Source organism: Strix uralensis, chromosome 3, assembly GCF_047716275.1.
Source record: "Strix uralensis isolate ZFMK-TIS-50842 chromosome 3, bStrUra1, whole genome shotgun sequence".
Classification (NCBI taxonomy): domain Eukaryota; kingdom Metazoa; phylum Chordata; class Aves; order Strigiformes; family Strigidae; genus Strix; species Strix uralensis.
The window spans coordinates 26824241-26850414 of record NC_133974.1 but is presented as its reverse complement, the minus strand read 5'-3'; the positions used below and the strand labels follow the sequence as shown (position 1 = coordinate 26850414).

Sequence of the window (26174 nt, the reverse complement as noted above, 5' to 3'; positions counted from 1 at the left end):
GCATAAAATAAGTACAACTACTGTCCCTAAAATACACAGATGAAGTTTTAGTCATCTCCTCACTAAAAGACAAGTGAGGCTTGATGGACACACACGTGCACATGGAAATGTTCAAATAGAGGTAAGAAAGGCCTATGATAAAAGAAGCAGTAGGTTCGGAGAACATCATGGTGTACAGGAAAGGTGATGTTCTTTTTCTCATTTCACAAGAAATTTGGCTAACCTAATGGAACAGAAAAGCAGCAGATGTCATTTTAAGATAATTACTTTACAAAGCCTAGATGTCCTGTGGAACAAGATGACACATAATAGCTTTGAAGCAGAGGTAGACACATGGATGACAAGAATAGACAGTTTATTATGGTTTCTTTAGACTCCACGTACTACAAGACATATGCCCCTCTATCCAGACCACTTACATAAGTGTCAAGTGACTCACGGGGTTTCTTTAATGTTAATCTGCAACTTTCTAACTAGCTTTTTACTGTATATGTTACAAATAAAACAATCACAAAAAAGCTTTCATATTCTCCTGACTGTCAATAATAGATCATCTTTAAAAAAAATTCAGCCAAGTTATTATACAGACTCATACTCAATATTATGATGATCTCACATTTTCACTTTCACTGCCGCAGTATGGTAGTGTGCGGAAATTGCTTTGTTTTAAAGCTTTTGCTGGGAATCTTGTGCTTATAATAAAGCTAGTGTAGCCTGAAGTCTTAGAAAGTAGTTTTTTACATTTGAGCTTTTGCCATTTTAAGAAAATCACTTTTAATCCCCCCCTCCCCCAGCAAAATTCCCTGAACAGAGTGCATTTTTGAATTTCTTTCATGCAGAAATTCCTCGTGATGGCCCCCTGCCAAACGGGGCATGTGTGGATGCATCTGAATGGGAGCTGTCTTAACCGATGTACTTGCCTGCTTGCCGCGTGGGGGAAGCAGCACTCGTGAATGATTTGGTTGGTTGTCACGTGCCTGCCTGTTCATCCTTTCTTTCTGAGCTTTATTTGGCTAAATAAAGGGACAGTGGCATTATTTGTTTACTAACAGATTTAGTGCTTACTTAGTATGTTTTGTAGCTGCACCTGCTATTTATCACAGTGGTCTTTCTGGGGCAGGGTCTGAGGGTGTGATGTTAATGCATCAGCTCACGCTGCTTGACAGCCTTGAGTGTATATTTGCAACCTCTAAAATGAGTTACACTAATGCATGCAAATATAATTCCTTAAATCTTGACTTGAACAAGATAGGTGCCCTTGAACACTCTCCATGTTTTATTCCTTCCCTGGATGCTTTGGCTGACAGTCACAAAACTGCTTTTTCTGCCTGGCTTTAATCCTCATGTCACGGAAAACCTAAACTGAATTATATCTAAACCTTCTAGCTCTCAAAATGTGCATGGTGTGTTAACCTCCCTGATGACTGATTATTTTGCTTCAGCTCCCTCCTCACTTCTTCTGTGGCTGGGTGATAAGATAGACATAGATTGTAGTGCAGCACCACTGACTTACCTGTGAGCTTTGCCACTGGATGTGTTGTGCATGTGACAGTGCAGGACTTGCTGTAGTTTAGTGAGATGCTTTTTCAACAGCTAGTTTTGCAATTCATGGAAACCAGTTTGGAGCAGTATTTTTTTAGGGTTCTTTTTTTCGTAAACAAGCTGCAATTTGTCATAAATAGTGACCAACTTGCATTGATTTCCTCCTTTCCAGTTTCAGATCTTAATAAGAAAAGCTTAAATTATTTACTGTTTGTATATTTCTGAAAGAAATACTCTGTGCACAGTGAACTTTCTTCTGTGCATGTCAAGTGAATTGCTATGGTCTTGTCATGGAATTGTTGTCTATTGTAATCCCTCTTTTGCCACAGGACTACTGCTTGCTGTGCAGATGCCGTATTTTAGTTAACAGTATGAGAAAGGGTGAGTTAGAAGGACAAGTACAGGAAAGATTTTATTGTTGATTGATTGTTGTTTTTTTTTCTTGCTTTCTGATGCAAGAGGCAACTTAATCTTGCAGCATCTTGTTTCACAGTTGAACAAATGGTCTCTTACTAGCCCTTAAAAACATCTAGCCTGTGTGGAATAGAAAATATAGCTGTGCCAAAAAAAACCCTTGTTCTTTTCTGTTTTAAATCTAAAAATTCATAAGTGAGTGTCTTAAATTTCTGCAGCAAAGACAACTTTAAAACTAACGTTATCTTAGTCTTTTTTTTTTTATAGTATTAACCTCAGGTGTTGCATAGTACAGCAGTGAGAGACACTTTGTTCTCTAATGCACCACATCTTGTTCTTTATAAGCATGCAAATAATTATAACCTCTAGATCTTAGTTTTCAATAACCTAGTTTCCTGGTCTGTGGTATGTGCAGCACAGGACATCCTGTAGTCACATCATATCATGTGCAGAAGAAGAAAATCTGCACCCCTGATGTCGTTAAGTGACAGGGGGAACAGGCAGGAGCACTTAGCTGGGGCTGGCTGTGTTGACCGAGATGAGAGCCCCTGCATCTTAATTTTCTTTATCAATGGTTGTCTTTAATGTGATGTAGAAGTTCTTTGGGTTTTGCTTATCATCAGTGTAATATAGAACATCAGTTGTTTTTAGGGCATGCTTTCTGTGAGTCAGTTTTGTATAGAGCTGGAGATGGTGCTTTGTTCGTTGGATTGGCCAATTCCAATCTGCTTGATCAAAATTAAGCATTTTAGGAAATACGTATGAATCTTGGTTCTGCTGTTTGTGGCAGGTTTTTGAAATTATTTCTGTAGCAGAGAACACCCATGGTGATCTCACGAGCATGGAAGTGCTCTGCCTCATGCCAGTGTGCGGTTTAGGAGCTTGCTGGCTAGAAACAGGGTAACCAGCCTCTGTGGCACTTCCAGACTTGTTTTCCTCGGAAATTTGCTCCCTCAGGGCTTAGATTCACCTTTGTGGGCCAGTAAACGTTTCATTAAAGGTAGATTACCAGCTGGTTATTACTGTGGCTCCATGTTTTATCACAGCAGTGGTGAGAAAATAAGTGCATTAAACAAAATTCTTGAGCGTTATGCTCAACATCCATCAGAACTATGTGTACCTATGGAAGAAATTTGATTTTTCCATCTTAACACTGAAAACTTGTGGCAGAGGTTCTTTAACAAACAGATTATTAAAACTTTGTTCTCCTGTAGACTTGTCATTTTAATGATGTATGGTATTTTAATGGTGCGTTAACTGAGCAAGATGGGGAAACTCCTTTTTTTCTTGCTATAATGGAGCTTAATAACTAGTGAAAAGGGTTTTGTTTCTTTGATGCTCTTGAGAAGAAAGTTTACCTTGATTTTGTTTTCCACTGTATATGTACATATATGAAGCATACAGCATGAAAATACTTATATTGAGTGTTGTTGTGGCTTTTAGTAACAGTAAACAAAAGCCATGAGACCTCATTGAGTGTTTAGGAAAAATTTGCAATTTCTCTTAAAGCTCTGGGCCCGAGGGAAGGTACATATGAGGAGACCGCTAACAATTGCTCCAAGTACATGTGGCAATAGTTTCCTAGTGGAAGAAGAAAGAAACTGTCAATAAGATTGTCCTTGAAGAACAGTAGTGATCTGTAACTCACCTGTGATCAGGGGTGGTTTTTAGAATCACAGAATGGTTTGGCTTGGAAGGGACCTTCAAAGATATCTAGTTCCAACCCCCCTCCCATGGGCAGGGACACCTTCCACTAGATCAGGTTGCTCAAAGCCCCGTCCAACCTGGCCTGGGACACTTCCAATGAGGGGACATCCACACCTGATATGGATGATCAGGAGTGTGATAAAAGGCGAACACAGGGAACTGTTCTTCACAGGTAGAGAGTGTACAAACTTGCATTGCTTTCCTCTCAAAAAAGTTCTTCAGATCATTCATGAACTATTTTCCTCTGTTATGTAATCTGCCGAGCACCTTCTGAGCTAACCAAAGTCCAGACTGTACGCTTACCTGTGTTTTCATATGCAGAAATACCTTGTGGCAAATACTTTGAATGTTAAAACGATTTTAACATCAGAGCAGAGGCTTTACTCTCAACTGTTAGACAGGTTTTGTTATCAGTATACTTAGCATGATGGTGTTAAATGAATGAGGAGGAGTTTTGATATTGGAAAGCAGACCACTGCCAAGGCAAGTATTTGGATGGTGATGGTGATACTATATGAGATGTGCATTGACTTCAGTTCTCCTTGTTCGTTAGAATTGTTATTAAAGAGTCTCTTGACGAATATTTCTTCATCTTTAAGTAGTGTGTTTTATGCAGATACAATATGTGTAATTATGGTCAAATAACTCAGGCATTCAAACACAATTTCAGACATGCTTACCTGTTTCCAGAATGATCATATTTTGCTTTGCCACTGGGCAAGTACAGCACAACTGTTTGGCTTAATGCACGGAGAGTGGTTTGGCTCCTCCCCAGCTGAAGGTCTTCAAAGCCTCACTTGTGGTTGTATTTACAGAAGCGACATCAAAGAATTTTTAAAAGCCTGAAATTTCCTTGGTAGCCAACTCTGAGAAATAATAGTGACAAGTGAAGTAACACTGTTCTGGGTGTTGTCGTGCTGACAAGCTAATGGTACATGCTCCTTGCCTAGAAGATATGGCAGGTGAAGTGGAGCTGGCGTGGAAGTACTCTGTAGATGCAGTATATTGCAAGTTAGTAGCTGAGAGGAAGGAAGCCTGTAAAGAATGTTTTTTCTTTGTCTTGGCTCATGGGTAGATCAATTATGCTCAGATTATTTGCTTTAACTGAGAATTTATTTACTTTTTTAATGCATTTAACTTTGAACCTTTTTTTAGACTTGCTCTGCATGTGTGTGTGTGTATTTACAGCTTTTACTTTGCAACCATCCTGGCCAAACTGTTGTTCGTTCTCCTGGTAAGGTGCCACAGCACTTCTGCAAGCCAGACAGACATGGACTGGTCAAAGAGGCTCATCCACCGGAGCAGTGCTGAGCATGTCTGTCTGCAGGGAGAAGCTGGGAGGTCATCTCTTGTCCTCAGCAGCCTTGCAGAACATGCCAGCCAGAGGGTAGGGAAATGCTGGGTTTGCTGCAGGGTGAGAGCACTGGGTGAGCGTGCGAGCCCAAAGTGGCCACCTTTCTTACCGTGGCGGGGTGTGCTTTCCTAGCCGGCTCTTTGCAAGGCTCCTTGTGAGCCATCTGCATCAGTAATTTGACCTGCCATGTATTTTGCTGCTTGCTAGAGAGACTAGTTAAAATTAGGGAGAAAAATGAACTCTGAAGAGCTTGGCAAAACAATGAATTATGAATGTTGGGTGAAACCCCGTGTATTTGGTTTTCAGACTCGAAGCTCTGCCAGGCATGCTGATGCTTTCAGCTTGGCTGCACTTCTCTGAACTTTTTTGTGGATAGAAAACATGTGAGAAGTCTGAATGATGAGCTGAAGTTAAATGTAAAAATGTGTGAACTCTGAATTCGTTTCTTTCTTTCTAGCTGTAGGCTAAATCTTTTGATGAGCTTAAATTAAATTCTTTAAGGATGCCCATTCAGTCAGTCCCTCTGTTGGCAAGATACTCTGTGGGTTACTTGGAATTGTTGGCAGCCATCTGAAGTTTTTTTCTTTTCTCATTAAAATTAATGGCAGATCTTCTGTGTATTAAGATGGCTTTGAAGATTTAGTTGATGTTTCTGGAGGCAGGAGTTAGTAGTTGTTTCTAATGCTAGATGCATAAATGCAATATATTCACTACTGCACTCAGATTATGAAACATCTTGATTTCCTTGTTTTTTCCTTCTTGGCTTAATGTTTCTTTACACTTTTGGCTTATTTTCTTTTGTGAAACTTGCAATATGGTTTAAGGAGAAATACAGTGTTCTCACCACCAGCTCATTGCAGTTACATTTGGAGAGGGGTTTTTTAAGACAGGAGGTTAATTACATTAACATACATAACAGTGGACAAATGTTCAGCTTTGGGGTCTCTCGAAGGTAGAGAGCAGTTCCTTTGCCCTCCCTTCTGCTACTAGCCCACGCGTGATGGTGCGGTGGGAGGCCAGGCATGCAGTGGGCATGATGCTCATTCACACATCCGTCTGTATGATTTGGAGAACTGTGCGCTTCAGTACCTCCTCTAGACTGGATCTGAGTGGGGATGATGCTTTTCAAAGCAGAAGGAGATGATGTTGAACATGGTAAGAAACTGGAAGGTGTGACAGGAGTCCATTTTTCTTGTCACTTTTAAGCGTCACTGGAGAGACTGGTACTAGGTAACAAATCAGTGCTGGAGTGTGTTCTGGTTGACTGTAGTATGTAGTTATGCAGATAATTGTGGCATAATACCCACAAACCACAAAATACACCACATGAAGAAATGCTGTCTTGCACAGAAACTAGAAATCATTATTTTTCCTTACGGGATCAAAATTTGATCTTAAAAAAACTATAGAGAACATGTACAGTTGCTGAATGAGTTCCTCCAGAGTTTGTATCTAATCGGATTCTGTAGAATTACAAACACTCTTGGACAATGCTGCTTGTGATTTAATCGCAAATCCCAACAGAAGATTATATTTGTTGTTTCGGTAGCAAGCAATAACTCTTCCATGAACATTGAAGCAACCAAAGAGCATGAAGCCCACAAATCCACTTACAGCATGCTGGAAAACACTGCACAAGTTCCTTGTTTTGACAAGCTGTTTTCCTGTACTCATCAGACTTCTGTACTAGATAAAGTTGCCACGAGTTAGTACACTGCAACTTTAACGTTGGCAACTTGTGTGAGTCAACTCCTGGGGCTGGAGCAGTGGTGTTCAGTAAGTACTGGTGGCTGTGGTTCTAGGCAGTGTTGGAAAACAAAACCAAGGAGCACGGTGCAAAACCTCTGACAAGTTCTGTCTGTAGAACTGCAGCCTGATTTTTTTTTATTTTTTTTTTTTTTTTAACTACAGATTGATGGAGTTGTGAGTGTCTCGGAGACAGTGGTTTGAGAGCCTCTAACAAAAGGCATTGCATATCACCGCTAGTCCAGCTGGGGGTTTTCAAAGCCATCACCCTTGTGATGCATTTCCATGTAGGACTTCTGCTTTTATGTGGCACATCACACCTGGGGCATTTTTGTCTCTTACACATCCCGAACAGCAGAGAGCATCCCAAGCTAAATAGGTGTAGGGAAATAGATTGTGTCAGTAAGTACTGAAGGGCTATAAGGTCCAGGCAGCTGTTAGGTTGCTATACTTGGTAGGGCTCTAAAAGTCGTTAGGGGCAGGCGCTTTGATAGCAAGTATGCGTGAAGATTAGAAAGTTTGGCATGAGGGTGTTCCAGGTTTGGCTGCTTTCAGATAACCTCTGTTAGGGAAACAGTATTCTCCGGTGCTCGGGCAGTGCTGTTGTTGGCGGCTTGTTGGGTTGAGTTCTCCACTGGGTGTGTCACTGGGAGTGGGTGTAGGTCACAGCCTGGGGCAGGGACAGGGGGGAGGAGGCAGAGGTTCTGGGGCAAGGTACGATGGGCAGGAAGGGAAGAAAAGGTGGCAGCAAAACTGAATCAAGAAGGATGGAAACCCCCATGCTGTGCCAAGAGCTGGAGTGTGTTTAATAGCAGGACTGATGCTATCTGTAACAGCCATGGGCTTTCCGTGGCATAAATGAGACTCTGTCATGCTAGTCTTAAATAGCACCGACAAGTGATGGGTGTAAATGGATGTCTTGTTTGTAGAATTCTCTGGGGTTTTTTGTTTGTTTTTTGTCAGCAGCAGAGACTGTAACTCATCGGATGACAGAGGGATGTTTGTGGTTATTAGCTTGCATAGGGTTTTAGGTTTTTGTGTCTGAAAAACAATGTGGAGGCAAATAGAAATTCAAGAATCTTCTTGCGAAATATCCACAATTGGAAATAGAGGGAAAAAAAATTCAGGGCCAATTTCAAGGAATTTCAGTTCTCTATTTAAGGTGAAATAAGCATGCAGCCATCTTCTGCAGTATTGTTTACTGCATTCATAGTGATGATTTTTAAGCTTCTGGTAAAGATAAAGTTTCAGTCTAACATCCCTTTTTTTTCCACTTGATGCTTAAAATTATGCGCCAATGTGTTTGTGAACAAAATCTTACCATTTAATTGTTTATTTTGTTTTTATTATTTACAAGGTGGAATATATGTTAGTAAAATTTGACCATGAGAATAAGAAAGTGCGCTTGGTGCTCTGCGGTGAAGAAGTTCTTCAAACACTGCAAGACAAGGGGGAGAAGGTAAACCCCAAGTGAGTAGCTGTTTCCTGTTTTGTTTTTTCTTTTTTTTTTTTCCCCTCTCCTATTAGGATATTGTACAGAATTTTGTAGACCTGGCTTAACTTTCAAGTCTGCTGTTGGTAAAACTGTATGCTACAGATACCAACATTTTCAGATGAAGCTGGGGTGCAGAAAGTGAAAGGTTTTGAGCACACTTGCAGGCAGTCCAGGCACCTTGTGTGTTACGACTTGAAAAAAAGGAGGATGTAATGGTGTGCCCACAGAAGTTGCAGTTTAGGTATTTGTTTTGTCTTGCTCTGGTTTTGTGTCTGTGTGTACACAGTAATCCCCTACTACCTCTCTCCTGCCCTATAAAGCATGTGTGTGTGTGCACTCGCCCCTGTATCCCTGACTACAGGAGCGAGTGAGGGCTGTATAGGGAGGTCTGTTGTCTGCAGGAGCACTCTCCCATTTTTGGCAGAATTAGGAAGATAGGTATAAGGACAGCAGAGCAGTTCTTCCCCATCCTCTCCCATGCTGTTTTCAGGAATAACTGGATCATATCCATACTTCAACTAGCCAGAGAAGTGTGATTGGCCTTTTAATTGATGGAGCAGAGAAATGAGACAAGATACAACGAAGTGCTCTGGCTAAAGAGAGCCAAAAGCAGGTCACAGCTTATAGGAACATGGAAAGGCTTTTGTGCCCTGGGCCAGTCCACTTCTTTCTAGGTACCTTAACCTCGTCTTCCAGTATGGCTTCTCTGTCTTCCTCAGTAGAGGGACTACTGAAAGCCTGCAAGAAGGAATCCCTTTGCCTTTAGGCTCAAAACTGCTACTGCCAGAAGAAATATAGGGGAGGTATGGCTCTGCCTCTGCTAGAGTGTGCTCCATGGAGATGTCATGGCTTCAGAAGGGAATGAGAAGATATTACTTCTCGGGGGTGACTAGGTACACTCAAACTTCATTTCATTTCTTAACCTAATACATTTGTGAAATATGACCAGGTGTTCACAGACAGTAGAAAGAAGAAATTGAGCATAATTTTCGCCTTGCCTTGTACTATGGAAGCTGTTGAATGTTCTGTATATTCCAGTTTGAGTTAAAACCCCAAGAAACAAGGCTTGAGACGGATACTGAAGGTAATTGCAATTTGACATAGGCAAATCCTACTTATTGCACTACACAGCAACACTTCCTACTGCCAAACTGTGCCTTAATTTCTTTTCACTGCCTCCCGGTGGTGAGGTACATTGGAAGATACATTGTGTTACTCTACCAAACAATCAACTTCAGGAGATTTTTCTTGCAAGTTGCATTCATTTCTGAAATTTTTGCAAATAATCCATCTTTTCTGAAGTTGTAGAAATCTTTAAATAAGGCTATTTTATTATAGTCACCCAACACTCTGGCGACCAGAATATGGAAGCTATATGATTGAAGGGACACCTGGGCAGCCGTATGGGGGAACCATGTCTGAATTCAACACTGTACAAGACAATATGAGGAAAAGACGGCAAGAGGCTGCTTCTGTGCTCAAAGAAAATGAGGCTGTTTGTACTGTGACATCATTTCCAAGGTAAGATGGTTGCTGAAATGTAATCCTGTGTTTGCTATTCTCTTTATACGCTTTCTCTCCTTATTGCATATAGCTAAACTGTAAAATGAAACCAAGCAAAATACAATCTAGTTAAAGTACTTTGACTTAACATTCTGGTGTTTCCTAAATTTTTTTTTTTGCAGTGAGACAAACAAATAAGCATACTTTATATTTTTAGGTTACTTCTAATTTGTGATGATTTTGTATTAGGAGAGAATACCTGAACATTTGTAAAATAATTGTATGTAGTCTGCCATCTTGAATTGATGTGGTGTATCATATATAAAAGATTTCACTTGTTTTGCAACCTTTGATCTTTATAAATAGCAGTTTTGTAAAACATGGCTAACCTGATCTATTTCTTAACACTACTTTTTCACTAAAGCATGTGCAAACTTCTGTTAGTGGCTTGGAGCACACAGTAGAACAGGAATGTGATTATCTGTACAAAATGAAAACTTAAAACTTCTATAATACTGTACTTGCTGAATCTAGAAAGGAGCACGCCTCTCCTTACAAAGGGTAGATTTCCTCCTTTTTATTGTTGTAAAGAGACTTGAAGAAATGAAATTCAGGATGTACTTCATTACCTAGGAGATACTGTACCTTTCTTTCAGACAGTTCTAGGCAGGGATTTATGTTCATTGTAACTAGCCTGGTTGGTCAAATGAATGAAGATAATTATCCTTAAAATATTTAAAAAATTGCTCTGCAGTAGAGGAGAAGCAGCTGGCCTTACTGGCTGGTTTCTTGTATAGGACAGAATGCAGTGACCCTAAATTCTTGCTGACAGCAGGAACAGTACAAAATGTGACTTAGCAGCGAGGTTCGTTGTGCCCCATGAATGCTATTTTAAGAACACAGTGTTGACAAAATATGCTTCCTCTTCATGGGAGCTATACTAGATACCTTTGAAGTATTAAGAGCTTATTTAAAGTCCAATAGTTAAGTAGTTCTGAGTGTGTTACAGAATAACTTTTATTTTTTTCCCTGCAACCTTACAAATAGATTGTGTCATTTAATAAATTTTGTATATAAACATTTCGTACCCAGTTGTGCAAAGAATAAAGGGAGAGGAGTTGTTCATCATGTTGTAGATAGAGAGAACTACTCTTTAAAAATCACCGTAGGAGCAATACATTGGACTTCAGTGAAAGCCAGTAAATAATAAAATGTAGTTTAATACTTACGCATCATCCCAAAAACAGTTTCATTCTTCAGAGATTGCTTTCCCTAGGCTATTTAGTTTCTTATTTCTGCCTTTTGCTTTCTTGCCATTCGAGTCCCTGTTGGTTTGACTGGAGTCTTGCTATATTTCTGAGATTTTGTGGGTTTGAGGGTTTTGCTACATTGTCTCTACAATAACATGTACATATGCCTGTGTGCATCTGTGCATATACATGTGTGTATAATTAAAAAAAAATCCATGCATCTGAAAAGACAAAAAAGCTCATTAGAGTGCTGACAGAAGAAAAGTAAAGTAGGTTTATTCAGATTAAAATAGTTCAGTTAAAAATTAACAAACCTGTAAATGCTTAAATAATAAAAAATATTAGCTTAGAAGCTAAATGAGTATCCCTAGTTCTTAAATTTATGAACCCTCACTACTGGACCAGAAAGCTGTTTTCCTTGAGGACTGGAGTGATGCGGTTTACAGTGTTGCACTTAGACAAGTAATGAAGTTGGGTTTAGATGTTGTAGGACAAATTGTATACTTAAACCAGGAAGAAGAAACCAATAGTGAAATACAGGTTGAACATAAAAAATATTTCTAGAAATGTGTCTTCTGATATTTTGAGTAGTTTGCTTGTAATTGTATCAGTTAGCTGTTTTTATACGTGCAAATACTAGAGCCTCTCAAGATAAGACCGTCTTTGTCCTTTATACTGTGCATCATGGAGAAATTAATCTTCTGCAACTCTACCTCCAACTTCTCAAATGCTCCTTTGTCCCAGTTGTACTGAAAACCTACTTATTCTTGTTTCAGATGACTCTTAGCTTACAATGGAGGTTCCAAAGGAGAAGATTTTATTCTGATTTACTTGCAGTATCCCTCAGCATTTTACACCTAATAGCTGTAATTTTTCTTTCCTTACTATGTTTCTCTCATTTATGGTTTTTTTCAGAGTTCCAAAATTGCGAACTGCTGTGGGACTTGGGATGTGTGTATCACTGGAAACTACCTCTAATTCTTAGAGTTGGTTAGATACCTCTCTTTAACAGGAGTAGGTTGTTGGGAGTAGAGCTGGATAAATTACTTTAGCAATCAGCCTTAACCTGTACTCTTGAGAGAAGCTTTAAGGCGCAGAATGCAGCTGTATGTCAGTGTTAATGTCAGGTGCTAACACAGCAGAATATGTGTGTACTCTGCATAATACTGTGAAGTTTCCTGCTTCAGCCACTGAAAAGGTCCATGTTTACTGTCCAGTGATAGAGTAGTGGTTTAAAAAAAAAAAGTCTGTTTTAACCACCACAGAAGCTGATGGTTGGCAAGTGCTGACCTTTCAACGGTAACTGTTTTAAGACCTCTTTCTGTCAATTCCACATGCATAGGTAGCAGTCTTGAAAAGCGCTTCAGAAATACTCGTGGTAGATGCAAGTTTTTAAAAATCTGTTTTTATTCCTTTGTCTACTGGAATCCTAATCTCTGATCTTCTGACCATTTTAAAATCACAGTCTGTTTTCATTACAGCTTGGATCTCATTGTTGTGTTGCATAGGTTAGGGTGTCCTGGGTTTACGCTGCCAGAATATAAGCCAACACCAGTAGAAGGAGGAGCTTCAAAATCCCTCTTTTTTCCGGATGAAGCCATCAATAAACATCCTAGATTTAGGTAAGAGTATTTGAGGAGTGTGAATGAGAAGCTGAATATTTCTCTGTGCCTAAATATCATAGGCATACCTGCAACTTCTTTACTGGAATAGAGAGCTATGTGGCTAGTTGCAGATATCACAAGGACTTGGACAGAGATGGTTGTTATGATACGTAGTTTCTGTCAAAGTGACTTAAGAAAGAAAACTGTTAAATTCAAGTAACTTTATATAGTAGTTCACACCATTACGGGACAAAAGGTGTTGATTATGCTACTGCAAAATTGTTTCCAGTTTGAAATCCCGTGGCTAACCACTTCCATCACAGTTAATCCAGCTCTTGCTCAGGTGTGTCACAGCAACATCTCACTGTGCTCAGTAACTTGCAGTAGTTGCTCTGAAATGGAGAATGGTGTCAAACAATTTCAATAGTCTGAGAGAGGTTTTCATTGGTAAGGTGAGACTTAGGAAAATGAAAACAATTCTATGTAAAAACTAAGCATGCCTTTTCACTTGTCCTTGTATTCTTTAGGTCAGTAACTTTTTTACTTCTGCCTACTCTATCATCATAGTACTGTGAGGTCCATCAAAATAAGACTTACTTTACTGAAGAAATATTCAGTGTTGTATCTGTCATAGTCTGTCATAAACTAGAAAAAGAGGTGTCCTGAAGGAAGATGCTTAAAATAAATAGCAAGTTGACGTTCTGAAACTCTAAGAATTGCTGAGAAACTAACTGTAATAACATTTGCATAAAGAGAAACTTCCAGATGTTTCAGCAAACTCTTTTTTGTTGTAGTACACTGACCAGAAACATTCGGCACCGAAGAGGAGAGAAGGTTGTGATAAATGTACCAAGTGAGTAAATTCAATCTATCTTTTTCTTCTTCAAAATAATTGTTCAATCTAATGCTCTGGGTTACTGAGTACCTGCATTTTCCACACAGTATTTAAAGATAAGAACACACCATCACCATTTATCGAAACGTTTCCTAATGATGATGGAGAAGCAGCAAAGGCGGCTAAGCCGGACTATATATACATGGATGCTATGGGTTTTGGAATGGGAAACTGTTGTCTTCAGGTAAAATACGTCTGCTTTCAAGATGTTACTGAATGTTGTCTTCCCTAAATGCTTCCGTTTTTAAGACTTGCCTTAAATCTGATTTCTCTAGCTTAATTCAACTGATGTATTTTCAGGGTGGTAAAAGGGGGAATAAAATAACAAATTTAATCATATGCTTGGTAATCTAGTCTTAAAATTTAAGTTTGCTTGCATTATGTTTATTTTCCGCTAATGTTCAAATGTAATTGGGTGCTTTGCTGAAAGGATTTCTTGAACTGTTCAAACCTCATTTGGTCAAGCACCTTCTCCTGGAACTCCAGCACTGTTCAAGTGTGAAAGATCATCTTCCACTCTGGTCATCTTTCAGGCGTGACCAGAGGACACGGTGGGAATGGAGACTGAGCTGTCCTGTAGGAATATGTGGGGTTTTTTTGGTTACTCATTTGGGGATTTTTCCCTCTTCCCCATTCTTAGAACAGCAAAAACAAGGAGTGGAAAAATAAGTAGCTTTCTCCTTCTGTGTAACTTTATTTAGAAATAGCATGAATTCCTGTATAAAATTTCTCATTGTTAAATATTTTTAGTTACCTGCTAAGAAGTTTTCTTGCTGCTTGTACCATGAACCTACCAAATTCACATGGGTAGCTGTCTTCTGTTACTGCAGGCTGGGAGACATTTTTGGTTCTGTTTTCACCCATTAACACATGCCCACTTCTTACTGTTTTCGTTCGCTTGTCTGAGTTACTACTATTTTACAGCACCTGGCTTTAAACAGAGGATACTGTATCTTGGGAATGCTTTAATCCTTTCAATATCTGTTTGTTTTAAATGTTTCTCTATCATAGTAACCTGATGCTAGGGACTGATGCCTTAGGTAGTAGTGATGTATGTGACTGTTGATAGAATCTGCCTGTTGCCACTGCCGTTCTGGAAGCAGAGGTAGGAAGAGGCTAGTGTTAAGTCTCTAGGGGATTAAAGGAAATACTCCAAGGTCATCTTGTTTCATAGCACTGGCAGAAATAACCCCATTCAAAGCATTTCCCTTTGAGACTGAGAAACTGCGAAAGCCCTTGTTGCTAAGGGTAAACTAGGGAGAATCTGATGAAGTAGTAAAGTGTATGTAATACTGTGTGTTTTTACAAGGTGTCAAGTTTTGATACGGTCTGTTTTGTACCATCTCTTATTTAAGACCGATAAAAGAAATACAGCCTTAATGTTCAGTTAATACATTTAATGTATTTAAAAATACATTAAATTCCTTTTTACAGAATACCATTTTACTGTTCCTCATTCTTGTAATCAGTGGTCAAATTTAAATTCGGTAGTCTTGTTATCATCAAAGGGAGAATGAAAACAAGACTGGTAGGTGCTTTAAGCAGCTGCTTGTCTATCAACTGATAATTCTTGATAACCGACTAGAAGAAAACATGTATTCCCCACCTGTTTTCTAAGGTAGTTTGCAGTATGCATACTTTCTTTAATTTTTTTTTTCTCACTATGCACCAAGCTACAGCTTGGTTTGATGTATTTCCAAGGTCAAAAATAATGTCCTGATGAGCTCAGCTGGGACAGCCTGCAGCGATGGTGGGGTGGGGAGGTGCTGCCCCTGCGAATGGCAAGGGAAACCATTGTGCTCTGCCCCTTTGGGGGCTTCATGTCCCTATGCCTGCTGAGCCTTGTGCTGGTGGCTGCTGCTTTCCAGTCCTTGCGGTGCCTGCAGCACTCTTCTGGAGAAGGCTGCCGTGCCGTTTTCCTCTGTAATGGGAAGTTTGACTGGAAACTGGGTGGAATCCCAGCTTTAATATGATTTACAATAAACATAAAAGGAAAGGGAAGGCAGATATTGCTGTTGTCAAGGGAAAGAGTGTAGGTGTCCTGTCCACCTCCCACCTCAAGGCAGGCTCCCTAGTGCTGCAAGTCCAGAGTTAGTGATGAGAAATCGTACTTAGCTGCTTCTCTGCAAGAGAATTAAATAGTCTTGTCTTTTCAAAGTGCGTTTTGTCTTTTTTTTTTTCCTGATAGCTACTTCAAGGATAGACACAGAAGAAATATTTTCTCTACTGCACACCCTTTTTCTAACTTGGGATGTTTTAATGAATGTTGACTGTAGACTTAAAGACAAAACAAACACAAACAAATCCCATATGCCTTCTACACCACCACCAACCCCCCCACAAAAAAAAATCCACCACTGAGCCCACCAGTGAACTCAGGAGTTTTGGGGATTTTTTTTTGGTTAGTTGGTTCTTCTTTTTTTTTAAGGCTTACTTGGGGTTGGATTGGGATTCAGTAGCAGACTGAGAAAAACCTCTGTGTTTTGTGGGACTCTAATTGTAATCCGTGGAAGAGGAAAATCTGTGTTCAACTGGCATTCTTCAGGACAATGAGTAGCGATGGTGATGTAGAGCTGAAGCCTGATGTACAATGTTATGGTAGTGGTACAGGGATACACTCCTGTATAAGTTATTCTCTGATCTATGAATATGTAAACTGTGAAGGAGGAGAGAGATCTCTTTAGCATCTTTCAACAGTTTTGAGGTATTGATCCCCCTCTGCAGTTTTAAAACTACAGAAAGTGTCAGTTTGGGAAGCCTGGAGGGTAAGGTCTGCTACTATAAATGTATTTTGTGTTTGATGCTGCTCTGAGCAAATTTCACCAAAAGTTGCAGAGTCGTATTTTCAGTGACTTATGTGTGGTAGGGCTTCTACATCATTAATGACTTCTGCAAATAACATTTCTTTTCCATCTTGCTGTGTCCTGGCCTCTAATACAGGCAAAACTGGACTCTGTGTCTACTGTAACTTCTATTTTAAAAGATACTAATTTTTTGCAGTTTTGCAGGATCAAACAAAGGCATCTTAAATGTTCTTTAAAATGGGATTAGCTGTCACATAAAACAAATGTTACATCTACAATAGTTTCTGACTTAGTAGTAAGTAGATTCTTGGCTTATTTCCTTGAAGGTACATTACCGACCCATGTGTATTGTAGCTGTTAACTTAGTTACTCAGTTTTCTTTGGTTCTGGACAGCCAGAGTGTTGTGGTCTGAAGTCTTTTAATGACCAAGGAAATGGTGTGGAAAGAAGCTTGTGATATAAATACTGCTGATAAACGGGGCAAAAGTTTGTCCAAGAATTGGGGGGCGCGGGGGAACCCACACAAAAAAACCCTCCCAAAACCAACCAACCAAAATAAAACCTTGAAATTCTTGATATTTAAATCATTTTATTATATCACTGATTCTAAATCTAGGAAGACTGTGCTTGTGTTGTGATTATATAAAATGTGATAGCAATTCTGCTTCTTCCAACAGGTAACATTCCAGGCTTGCAGCATTTCTGAAGCAAGGTACCTCTATGATCAGCTAGCCACGATCTGTCCCATTGTGGTAAGTAATGGACTTCTATCACATCAGCTCTTGGTTTTGTGAAAGCCACTATATGTAAAAAAATAAAAAAATAAATAAATAAAATTAAAAAAAGCCTTGAATGCTAGTCACAAATTTGGTACTCTGGGGGGAGTGTCAGTCTCTTGCTAGGTTGTCACATGAGCAGTGTGATTTATTTAATGTCCAAATGACACCACAAAACAGATGAGGTCTATTTCTTCTCCTCTGCTCTACTTCCCACATGCACAAGACTCTTGTTGAATAGTTCTAGAAGTACATTTGGGGCAGTTTTTCACAAAAACGAGACAAGCCCACTCCTTAAAACAATTTTTATTTTTTCAACTCTGGTCTGGTGTTACAGAGGGTTTCAGTTTAAGTTTTTTAAATCTGTCCCTTTTATAAGCATGTGCTCATAAACAGCTGTTTATAACAGGTGTTACAGAAATAAGGTATTGGTCTGGACTAGGTGGCGAGCAGATCATTCTCTGACTGAGCTATGTTCTAGCTGTGTTGCTAAGGTGCTTGGCCAAACAAAAATAAACAAAATAAAATGATTGGCAGGTGAACTTCTGGAGTTTGGAAGTGTGTGAGCAAAATACTTGCTGATTTGTCACAAAATTGCTTCTGCCTATATATCATCTTTGTGTTCCTTAAATGCTGATCTGTAGAGGTAATAAATTTGGAGAGTGTCAGATGCCACTTAAGTAATACTAACCCTTCATCCAGGTGTTTTCTGGAGATAGCATTTGAGCGATTTGTGGTTGTATGGGCCTTGGCTGTACATTAAAGTTTCTGGATCAGCAAGTTTCCCTTTCCAGTGGGGTTGTATTTTGCTTTTGGTTCCTTGGCTTGTCCTTTGTTTTCACATCAGGCTGTTTTATTTTAGATGGCATTGAGTGCTGCATCTCCATTCTACAGAGGCTATGTGTCTGATATTGACTGTCGCTGGGGAGTAATCTCTGCATCTGTAGATGATCGAACACGAGAAGAGAGAGGGCTAGAGGTAAGTAATGTTAGGTAGTAGATGTCTGGATTTTTTCAGGCAAAAAAGTGAAACCTCCTTTAGCATCAAATTCTGCTTGTGCTCATCAGAATCCCTAACAAGGGAACATGGCAGTCTTTGTGGTGTGTATATATAGGAGAGAGGGTGTAAACATTCACCTTGGTTGTACAGTTTATGTTAGCAAATATGTATTTTTAGTTAGGTATGGAATCCCGGCAGAATTCTATTCACTCCTTCACAGCAAAGGTCCCCCTGTGATGTAACTTTCAGTCTGTGCTTGACCCGAAAAGAAAAAATTGCTTTGGATTAAATAGCAGGTGCTGCCGAGTAATCCAGCAGTGTAAACTAGAGCTATGTGAAAAGACCCTGTTGTCATAACTTAAGGAGTTTCTCACATCAGGAATTGGCATTAAAGGCACTTTAAAAATAATAAAAAAAAAAGTAATTTTTAAAAATCTGCTTGAAATTTGTTGAACTGCCCATTTTAAGAGCATCTCTAACAATGTGCACGTAGTGAAATTGTATTGGTACATGTTGCAATAGGTATAATAATGCTTTCCGGGTAGTTGGGGTAATGGTATATTATGTCAGGAAAACATTTCCACTTTTAGAGAATTCTAGTCAGTGTGTGATGACTGGTTTTTTGCTCAGATACATCCGCAAACAAAATAGTCATAATTCCAGGATTGCTTTCTATTAAGCCTATTTAAGACTCATGCTTTGAATAATTTTAGTTGAGGCTGTAGGGCTTTTTAAACAGGATAATAATTCTCACATAAGTGTCATTAGTGAGCAAAACTTAGGTAACATTGTTAACAAGCTGTTAAAATATTGTATTCTTAAATTATATAGCCACTGAAGAACAACCATTATAGAATCAGTAAATCCAGATATGATTCCATAGACAGTTATCTATCTGAATGTGGTGAGAAATACAATGACATTGATTTGACAATAGACAAAGATATCTACGAGCGCCTAATAAAGGAAGGTAAGTGTTTGCTTCATTATGAGCAGGTTAAGAATTATGCTTGCAGTGTGTGGGGATATTTTATGTTTTTGTTCTTGTTTGTTTCAATCATTATGCATCCCTCAGAGAGACTCCTACTCGGGAGGTATCAGTGTACCGTGATCTTAAGACTTTTTTTAAAAGTATTCATTTGTAACGGAAACTCCCTAATTGCAGCCTGAGAAGCTCGATGTTTGACGCATTAATGTTTTATCTTTGTGGAGAGAGCAGAACTGCTTTAGGAAACACGGCACAGGGGTGCATCAGAAAACAGGAAGAATGGCAGCCACACCAATATTCCGCTGCCATTTCCAAACAAGAACCTGCTCGGTCTTTTTTTTTTTTTAACCTCTAATCATTTCCTTCCTTCCTGAAGTCATCATTTAAACTTTAACAGGATATGGTGGGTTGAGGTAGCATTGCAGAGTTGGATGTTTTCAGTCTTGTAAAAAAAATCATTTCCTCGATCCTGCTTTGCTATGTGTGAATTGTTTGAATTTTCATTTTGTAGGTATTGACCACCTTTTGGCACAGCATATTGCACACTTGTTCATTCGAGATCCATTGACTTTGTTTGAGGAGAAAATACATCTAGATGATGCAAATGAATCCGACCATTTTGAGGTTGTGTCTGATTTAGAGGAATTTATATACATAACACTGCTTATTCTTTATAGTACTGCTTAATTGGAGGATGGCTATATTAGCTATGAATATTTTTTCCTGAATTTTTCACTTCTGCTAGTTCTTTAGCATATGACTTTGCAGTTATAAGCACATATATTTCTTTGTTTTATCATTTATTGAGGGGAAGGTGGTGGCTTATACTTTAAACCCAATAAAATATGAAGAGCCCAAACTACAGCTATGTATATGAGTGTTATGGGGAACTGTCAATTTTTATAGCTTCTTAGAAACTGTTTTGCATTACATTTATGTGTAAATGTCTCTTATAATAGCTATGGTAATATTAGGTATTTTTAGTTTGGGATGCATCAACCCGTCATAGAAAAAGTCAGCTAAATCTCAGCCCCCTAGTATCTTACACCTAATCCTCAAACAAAATAGTATGAGAAAGTGTAACATATTTGCTCCTGGGATGGGTAATTATACTGTGGTTTTTAGGAAGTCATGCCACTTCGTTTGGAAGCACTTCTCTAACTTGGTGACCTGTTCCAGGGAAAATACTAGGACTCTAGTTATCTGCTTATTTTTCTTTGATTATATTATAGAATGATGCATATCTTGATTGTGACAGATTATTTCATGTCCTTTGCAGAATATTCAGTCTACGAACTGGCAGACAATGAGGTTTAAGCCACCTCCTCCAAATTCAGATATTGGATGGAGAGTGGAATTCAGACCTATGGAGGTAAGGAAGGTGTCAGTATTCACAAAAGCACATTTCCTTTTAAGTGGAAAAGTACCAGGCATTCTGCCATCCAGTATCAAACCCTTATTACTTATGCTGTGTTTTCTCCCCTCTGAATTGCTAGATGCAAGTGAAGTGGACAGCAGTGTTTAATCAGACATGGACTGTGGGAATGTAACTGACAGGAGAATCCACTGCAGCACAGCAAAGCATGCTAATGGATTTGGGGTGATTGGGAAAGGAATTAGGCTTGTATTAAAGCAACAGTAAACAAAGCCCCGTTTAGCTTCTAGGGACTGTATTTCTCTAGTACTTTTCCTGGTACTGAACAATTCCACTGTCATTGTTTTGTTTTTCACAAGTGCTTCTATTTTATATCTGCCTATTTCTGAGCTCTCTGAATTTAATCCCTTTAAAGTGAAAGTTTAAAAGCTATTATACATTTGTAATTACACAGAGAGCCTGAAGGTGCAGGTTATTAGGTATTCTTTTGAAACACGAGTGTGTTTTGGCATTAGATTAAAGGGTTGAGTTTGTTGAAATGTGTGCATGCATTGTGCATTTGAAGTCACTGCTGCTGATTCTAGCTCATGCATCACCATCTCTGCTAGTAGAGTGTATGTGAATACAAATACCAACGTGTATGTTAAACTGTTTTACTCTCCCAAATATTTATCTACGTCCGTGAGTGTGTTCCCACTAAAATAATTCATTCTCTAATCCTTTCATGTCTAGGTCCAGTTAACAGACTTTGAAAACTCTGCATATGTTGTGTTCGTGGTATTGCTAACCAGAGTGATTCTGTCATATAAACTGGATTTTCTCATTCCTTTGTCCAAGGTAGGTGTGAAGGATCAGATCTATTAGAGCTAAATGCAATGTATTTGCATCAAGTCTGATTCTTATCCTCTGCAATCTAGGAACTAATATTTGTGCACTTACTGAACAGTCATTTTTATCTTTTAGTCAGTTTTCATCTGTACCAGTACTTTGAATCAATTTCAACTCTACAGCATTAAACAAATATTTTACTGCTGTCTCATGGAATTGAGTTTATAGACAAATACTGGGGGAACTTCCATGGTCCCTAACAGTGTCTGATGACTGCAGAAATGTTGAAAAATACCATTGTCACAAGACTGTTTCGAGACTGGGAAAGAGCATATTTCCACCATTTTACATGTGGGGAAAATAACCTGTGGAGGTCAAAATAAAAACTTTAGATATTTACTTTAACATGGCCCTTGCATCTGTCTTGTGTTCTTATTCTCTGTTTTGTTTGTGTCTGGTGGAGCGGGAACGGAGTTGTTCAGCATGCTTAGTGTTATGCAGTGTTGATTGAAAAATATTGCTGATTCTGGTCACAGCTGTGACTTGTGTTTAGACAGACCAGCAATGCAAAATGTGCTTTTCCCTTAATCTTGTCCTCACAATTGATGCACTGTTTTGGGTGTAACTGTCCTTGCATGATTTCTTTCTGAGGCACCTGACCAGAAGAGACCTTTTTAAATGTATAGTCCTGCAATGTTACAGGTAACTTTAAAAAAGGTCTTGTATGGCAGAAGGCTTTTGACAGACTGTATACTAGAAAACACTGCCAGCACTGGCTACAGCATAGCAGTAGTATCCTGTAGCTTTTCTTAGTGTGTTTAATTAATATGGAAAAAAATACTGAAGCTGTAAATTAACAGTAATCGTACCATACAGTTGGTATGATTTCTAAAAGGAGAAATTATCTTCCTGATGTCAGGGAGTTCAGACTTCGTAAATAACGTGGCAATTTAGCTCTTACAGTGCATAATTACGTTGTTATTTGGAATGTCTCATTTGGAATCTCTCACTGCAGAAAACTGCACAATTTTTAACTAATGAATACCAGTTAAGACTGAAAAAGAGATCAGGTGCTGAAAGAACCTGAACAGAGTTGCAGGGCTGGGGGGGGGCATAAAATTACTTGAGCTTGCCGAGCAATTTGGCAGGTAATGCAACACAGAATTGCACAACTGTTGGTAAGCCTGCCTCTTTCAAGTAAAATAATACGGGTTTATGGGGCTAATCTCACACTAATCTTTGCTGTCTGATTGAGTGCGGTCATACTCCTGTCAGCTACGACTAGAGTTCTTTCAGGCTTTCAAAACAGCCTGTTGTGTAAATAGGTTTCGTAATATAAAATGAACAAAAACAGACTTTTGAAAACAGAGCTTTGAAAGGTAAGAAGTGAGTGAAGATTTTGCATTGCCCTTAATTAAAGGTCAAACTAAGAATTAAGCAAATAGTACCCCTTCTGAACACAATACAGTACAGCTGATGTCTGAAAGCTGTGTGGTGTTAATTCCCTGAGAACATACCAAAGAACTTGGACAAAATCTTTCATCCAGAAAGACAGAGCAATGCTTATGTCATTTGCAGAGCATATGAGCAGTGCTTTGTAGTTTGTAGACTTTTTGAGAAGCCTGCAATTTAGAACGTCTTTACTGGCCGTCTAAGTTTATCTAACTATCTAACAGATGTTTGGGTATAGAATAGATATGATTCCCATACAAAGGACCTGGAATTCTGTTTCTGAAAGTTTAAGACAGTGATAACTCTTCTAAAAAAGACGTCAATGATTTTGTTAGTAAAAGCAGCAAACGATGGCTAGGGGAATGCCAATTTTCTTCTGTACTCATTTAAATTGCATCTAAACAGACAGAGAAGTCTGCCAGATGGGATGCAACCTGTTAATCACAGCTGTTCCTGTGTTTTCATTCAAACTTAAGATTAGAGTAGCATGTTCTAACATAATACCGTTACCTTTTCTGCTGGAGACCTACTTTCACAGAATGTCATCTCTTTGTGGTTTTGCCCAGGACCCCTGAAGAACAAAATAAAACTTATCTCCACAGCTTGGCCTTGTGTGACGACATAATAAGAAATATAGTAGATGTTTCAACTAATGGGACCAAAATGTGGGTATTTGGGAGAATCCTAATTTTATAAAATGTCACAAATCTCCAAAATACTTTTTTTGCCAGGTGGATGAAAACATGAAGATGGCCCAGAAAAGAGATGCTGTCCGGCAAGGAATGTTTTACTTCAGGAAAGATATTTGCAAAGGTATCACAACAAGCAATGTGATTAACACTGTTATGGATGTTTAGTGCATCTCTTGCCTTCTAACTGTTTCTTCCTTTCCCTTTGTCACCCATGAAGGTGGAAACGCTGTTGTGGATGGATGTGGCTCTGCACAGAACGGGACAGGCACCAACACAGAAGAGTACACCTTAATGAGCATTGACACAATTATCAATGGGAAGGTCATAGCCTCTTCTGCCTGGAACACACAACCTTCCCCTTCATTCCGCCCTCCCAGAAATCCAATTGAGTGTGTTTTATGCTGACTCTGTTCTCTTACACAGGAAGGAGTCTTTCCCGGTTTGATCCCAATTTTGAATTCCTATCTTGAAAACATGGAAGTGGATGTGGACACAAGGTGCACGATCCTAAACTACCTGAAGCTAATAAAAAAGAGAGCATCTGGTATGTTTGACACTTCTGGACATTGATTTTTCCTGGCATTTTTCTACTTAGTAATTGGGCTGTCCTCTAGTTTTCAGTTGGGTAAAACCGGTGGCAGCTGTGGCTGTCTGGTTAAGTGTTGAATCATAGGAGCAAAGGACTGGAGTGTGTTTTCTGGCTTAAATCTAGTCCTGTCTAATTCTGATTTATAAATGTTTCATGCTCCATTTTAGAACTTAATTTGGAAGTAATTGATACAGTTACAGCTTAAAGGGTAGTGTATCTCCAATGTAAGATTTCTTTTTTCAGCACTTAGTGCTGCTTTTGCCAGTGTATCGTCCGCTTTGTAGTAGTTTGCATATATACTAATCCCCTTTGGCTGTCACTTAAGTGTTGTAAGAGTATGTGAGGCTGGGTCTGATGGTCTGGTATTACTGGTGTGACTCCAAACTGTGCTGCTCCAAAGCATTGATAACTGAATTCTGGTATGCTAGAGCATGGGACCTAGTCTTTAGCTCCCTGATAAGAAAGTCCTTCTGTAAGTAGCAAAACTCCTTCAAGGCAGAGCAAACCAGGCTCTTCCCGTTTTCCCCATGTTGCAGTGTTTTCAAAGACAGGTAGTATAATGGCTGTTTATGCTCCTTTTTTAAAATGCAGCAGTATAATAAGTGAAAGATGCAGGCTAATTAATTTAGCACTGGACACATAGCACAGTCTGCAGCAGCTTTATACCTTTCTGTATGCAAATCCCTTGTATGCCTGCCTTGCTGTGAATTTAGCTAGACAGTTAATTTCAGTCTCATAAGTCAAGACATCTATTTTTTTTCCCCAAGTGAAATATATTCATTGGTTTTAAATTGAAGTGTTGCATTCCTTTTTAATTCTTGAAAATTGCTGTAGAAGCTTCTAGGTAAAGACCTTTTTAAAGCTGAGGTGACAATCAGGACTTTCTCTTGCCTAGTAATTCAGTACTTCAGCAGTACTTCAGAATGGTAACAAGTTTTAATTAGAACTTTTGCTGTAAATGTTCTTTCCTGAGGCTCCTTGTTTGTAGGAGGCTTCTGTCCTTCAGGGAATAGATGGGTATTTGATGCTTGGATTGAGGGAGACAAGAGAAACTGACAGGAAGAAAACATCTGAGGCACATCAGCTGTCAAAATAGCAATGCTTTCAAAATATTCCATTGTTTGTTGTTGGATGTTTTTCCCGCAGAAAAATGCGTTGAAGAAACAAGGAATGCCTAAGTCTTACAGAGCTTTTTTCCAAGAGCTAATGATGCCATGTGGCAGGTGTTCCCCTTGCAAAGAACAACTTTGCTACCTGGTGTGAAGTTGCAGGCATTGCAAAAGTCAGCTTGTTTATTTACACGGACCTAAAAGGTGTGGGTGAGGTAGATAAGTCTAGGGTTTATATCTTAACTCTGATAAACTGAAATAATTTTTAAATGATGCTTCATAAGAACCAGAATTCTCAGAATAAAAAGCATTAGGCATTGTATTACTGTGCCATGATGTTTCTCAGTTGTGAGCTCTGGATTATTCCAGTTTACTCTCAATCTTAAATCAAATGTTCCTGAACTGCACCCTGTCTAGCATGAGATGTCTTCACAAAGGGTGGCCATTTTTCGGATTTCTCTCTTTAAATGGTGAACACCAAGCACACAGAGTTAACCACTGGCACCTTAGCTGCTGTGGCTTTAACCTTGCCCTGACATAGTTCATCTGTGCTTCAGTGAGACTACAGGTTTGCTAGGCAGGCAGCAGCTACTGACCATCACCAAATATTAACGAAAGCGGTGTTAAGATAGCAGCATCAAGTGATCCTTGTCCTGGCATACTCTTCTGTTTCCTGCCCATCTGCAGTGTAGGCCTTTTCTCAGCCAAAGGTGGTGCAGTAATTGTGGTGCTTGATGACCATTCACAAACATGATTTCCATGTTCCTTGCCTTACCCTCCTTGAAGCAGTTACACTTTTGGTCCCCATAAAGTCATACAATAAGAAATGCCACAATTTTATTACATGCTCTTTGAAAAACGCAATTCCTGTAGTTTTTAGTTTAAATGCACTTCCTAGTCATTTCATGATATGCCTTCGAGTTTCTGCATTGTAGGATAATGTTTCTCTACTCACTTCTCATCAGCGTTCAGTATATTGCTTCTGAACTTGCAGTTCCTTTTATCTTGTGTCTCCTTGCTTGGAAGTTCTCACACCTTTTGTCAGTCTGTG

General features: G+C 39.1%; 1 protein-coding gene across 2 annotated transcripts in view; it reads left to right on the top strand.

Annotated features, from left to right (window-relative positions):
• GCLC (glutamate-cysteine ligase catalytic subunit) overlaps positions 1-26174 on the top strand; it is a 34920-nt gene that overhangs the window by 5596 nt on the left and 3150 nt on the right. Inside the window, exons 2-15 of one of the 2 annotated variants that reach the window (XM_074861730.1) lie at positions 8121-8233; positions 9597-9779; positions 12520-12633; positions 13410-13468; positions 13558-13694; positions 16992-17066; positions 17953-18069; positions 18922-19060; positions 19590-19702; positions 20358-20450; positions 21186-21290; positions 23465-23546; positions 23643-23746; positions 23849-23969. In XM_074861730.1, coding sequence (XP_074717831.1) covers positions 8121-8233; positions 9597-9779; positions 12520-12633; positions 13410-13468; positions 13558-13694; positions 16992-17066; positions 17953-18069; positions 18922-19060; positions 19590-19702; positions 20358-20450; positions 21186-21290; positions 23465-23546; positions 23643-23746; positions 23849-23969 — 1555 coding nt within the window. Of the gene's footprint in view, positions 1-8120; positions 8234-9049; positions 9152-9596; positions 9780-12519; positions 12634-13409; positions 13469-13557; positions 13695-16991; positions 17067-17952; positions 18070-18921; positions 19061-19589; positions 19703-20357; positions 20451-21185; positions 21291-23464; positions 23547-23642; positions 23747-23848; positions 23970-26174 lie in introns of those variants that run through there. The other variant, XM_074861731.1, reaches the window with a different exon arrangement.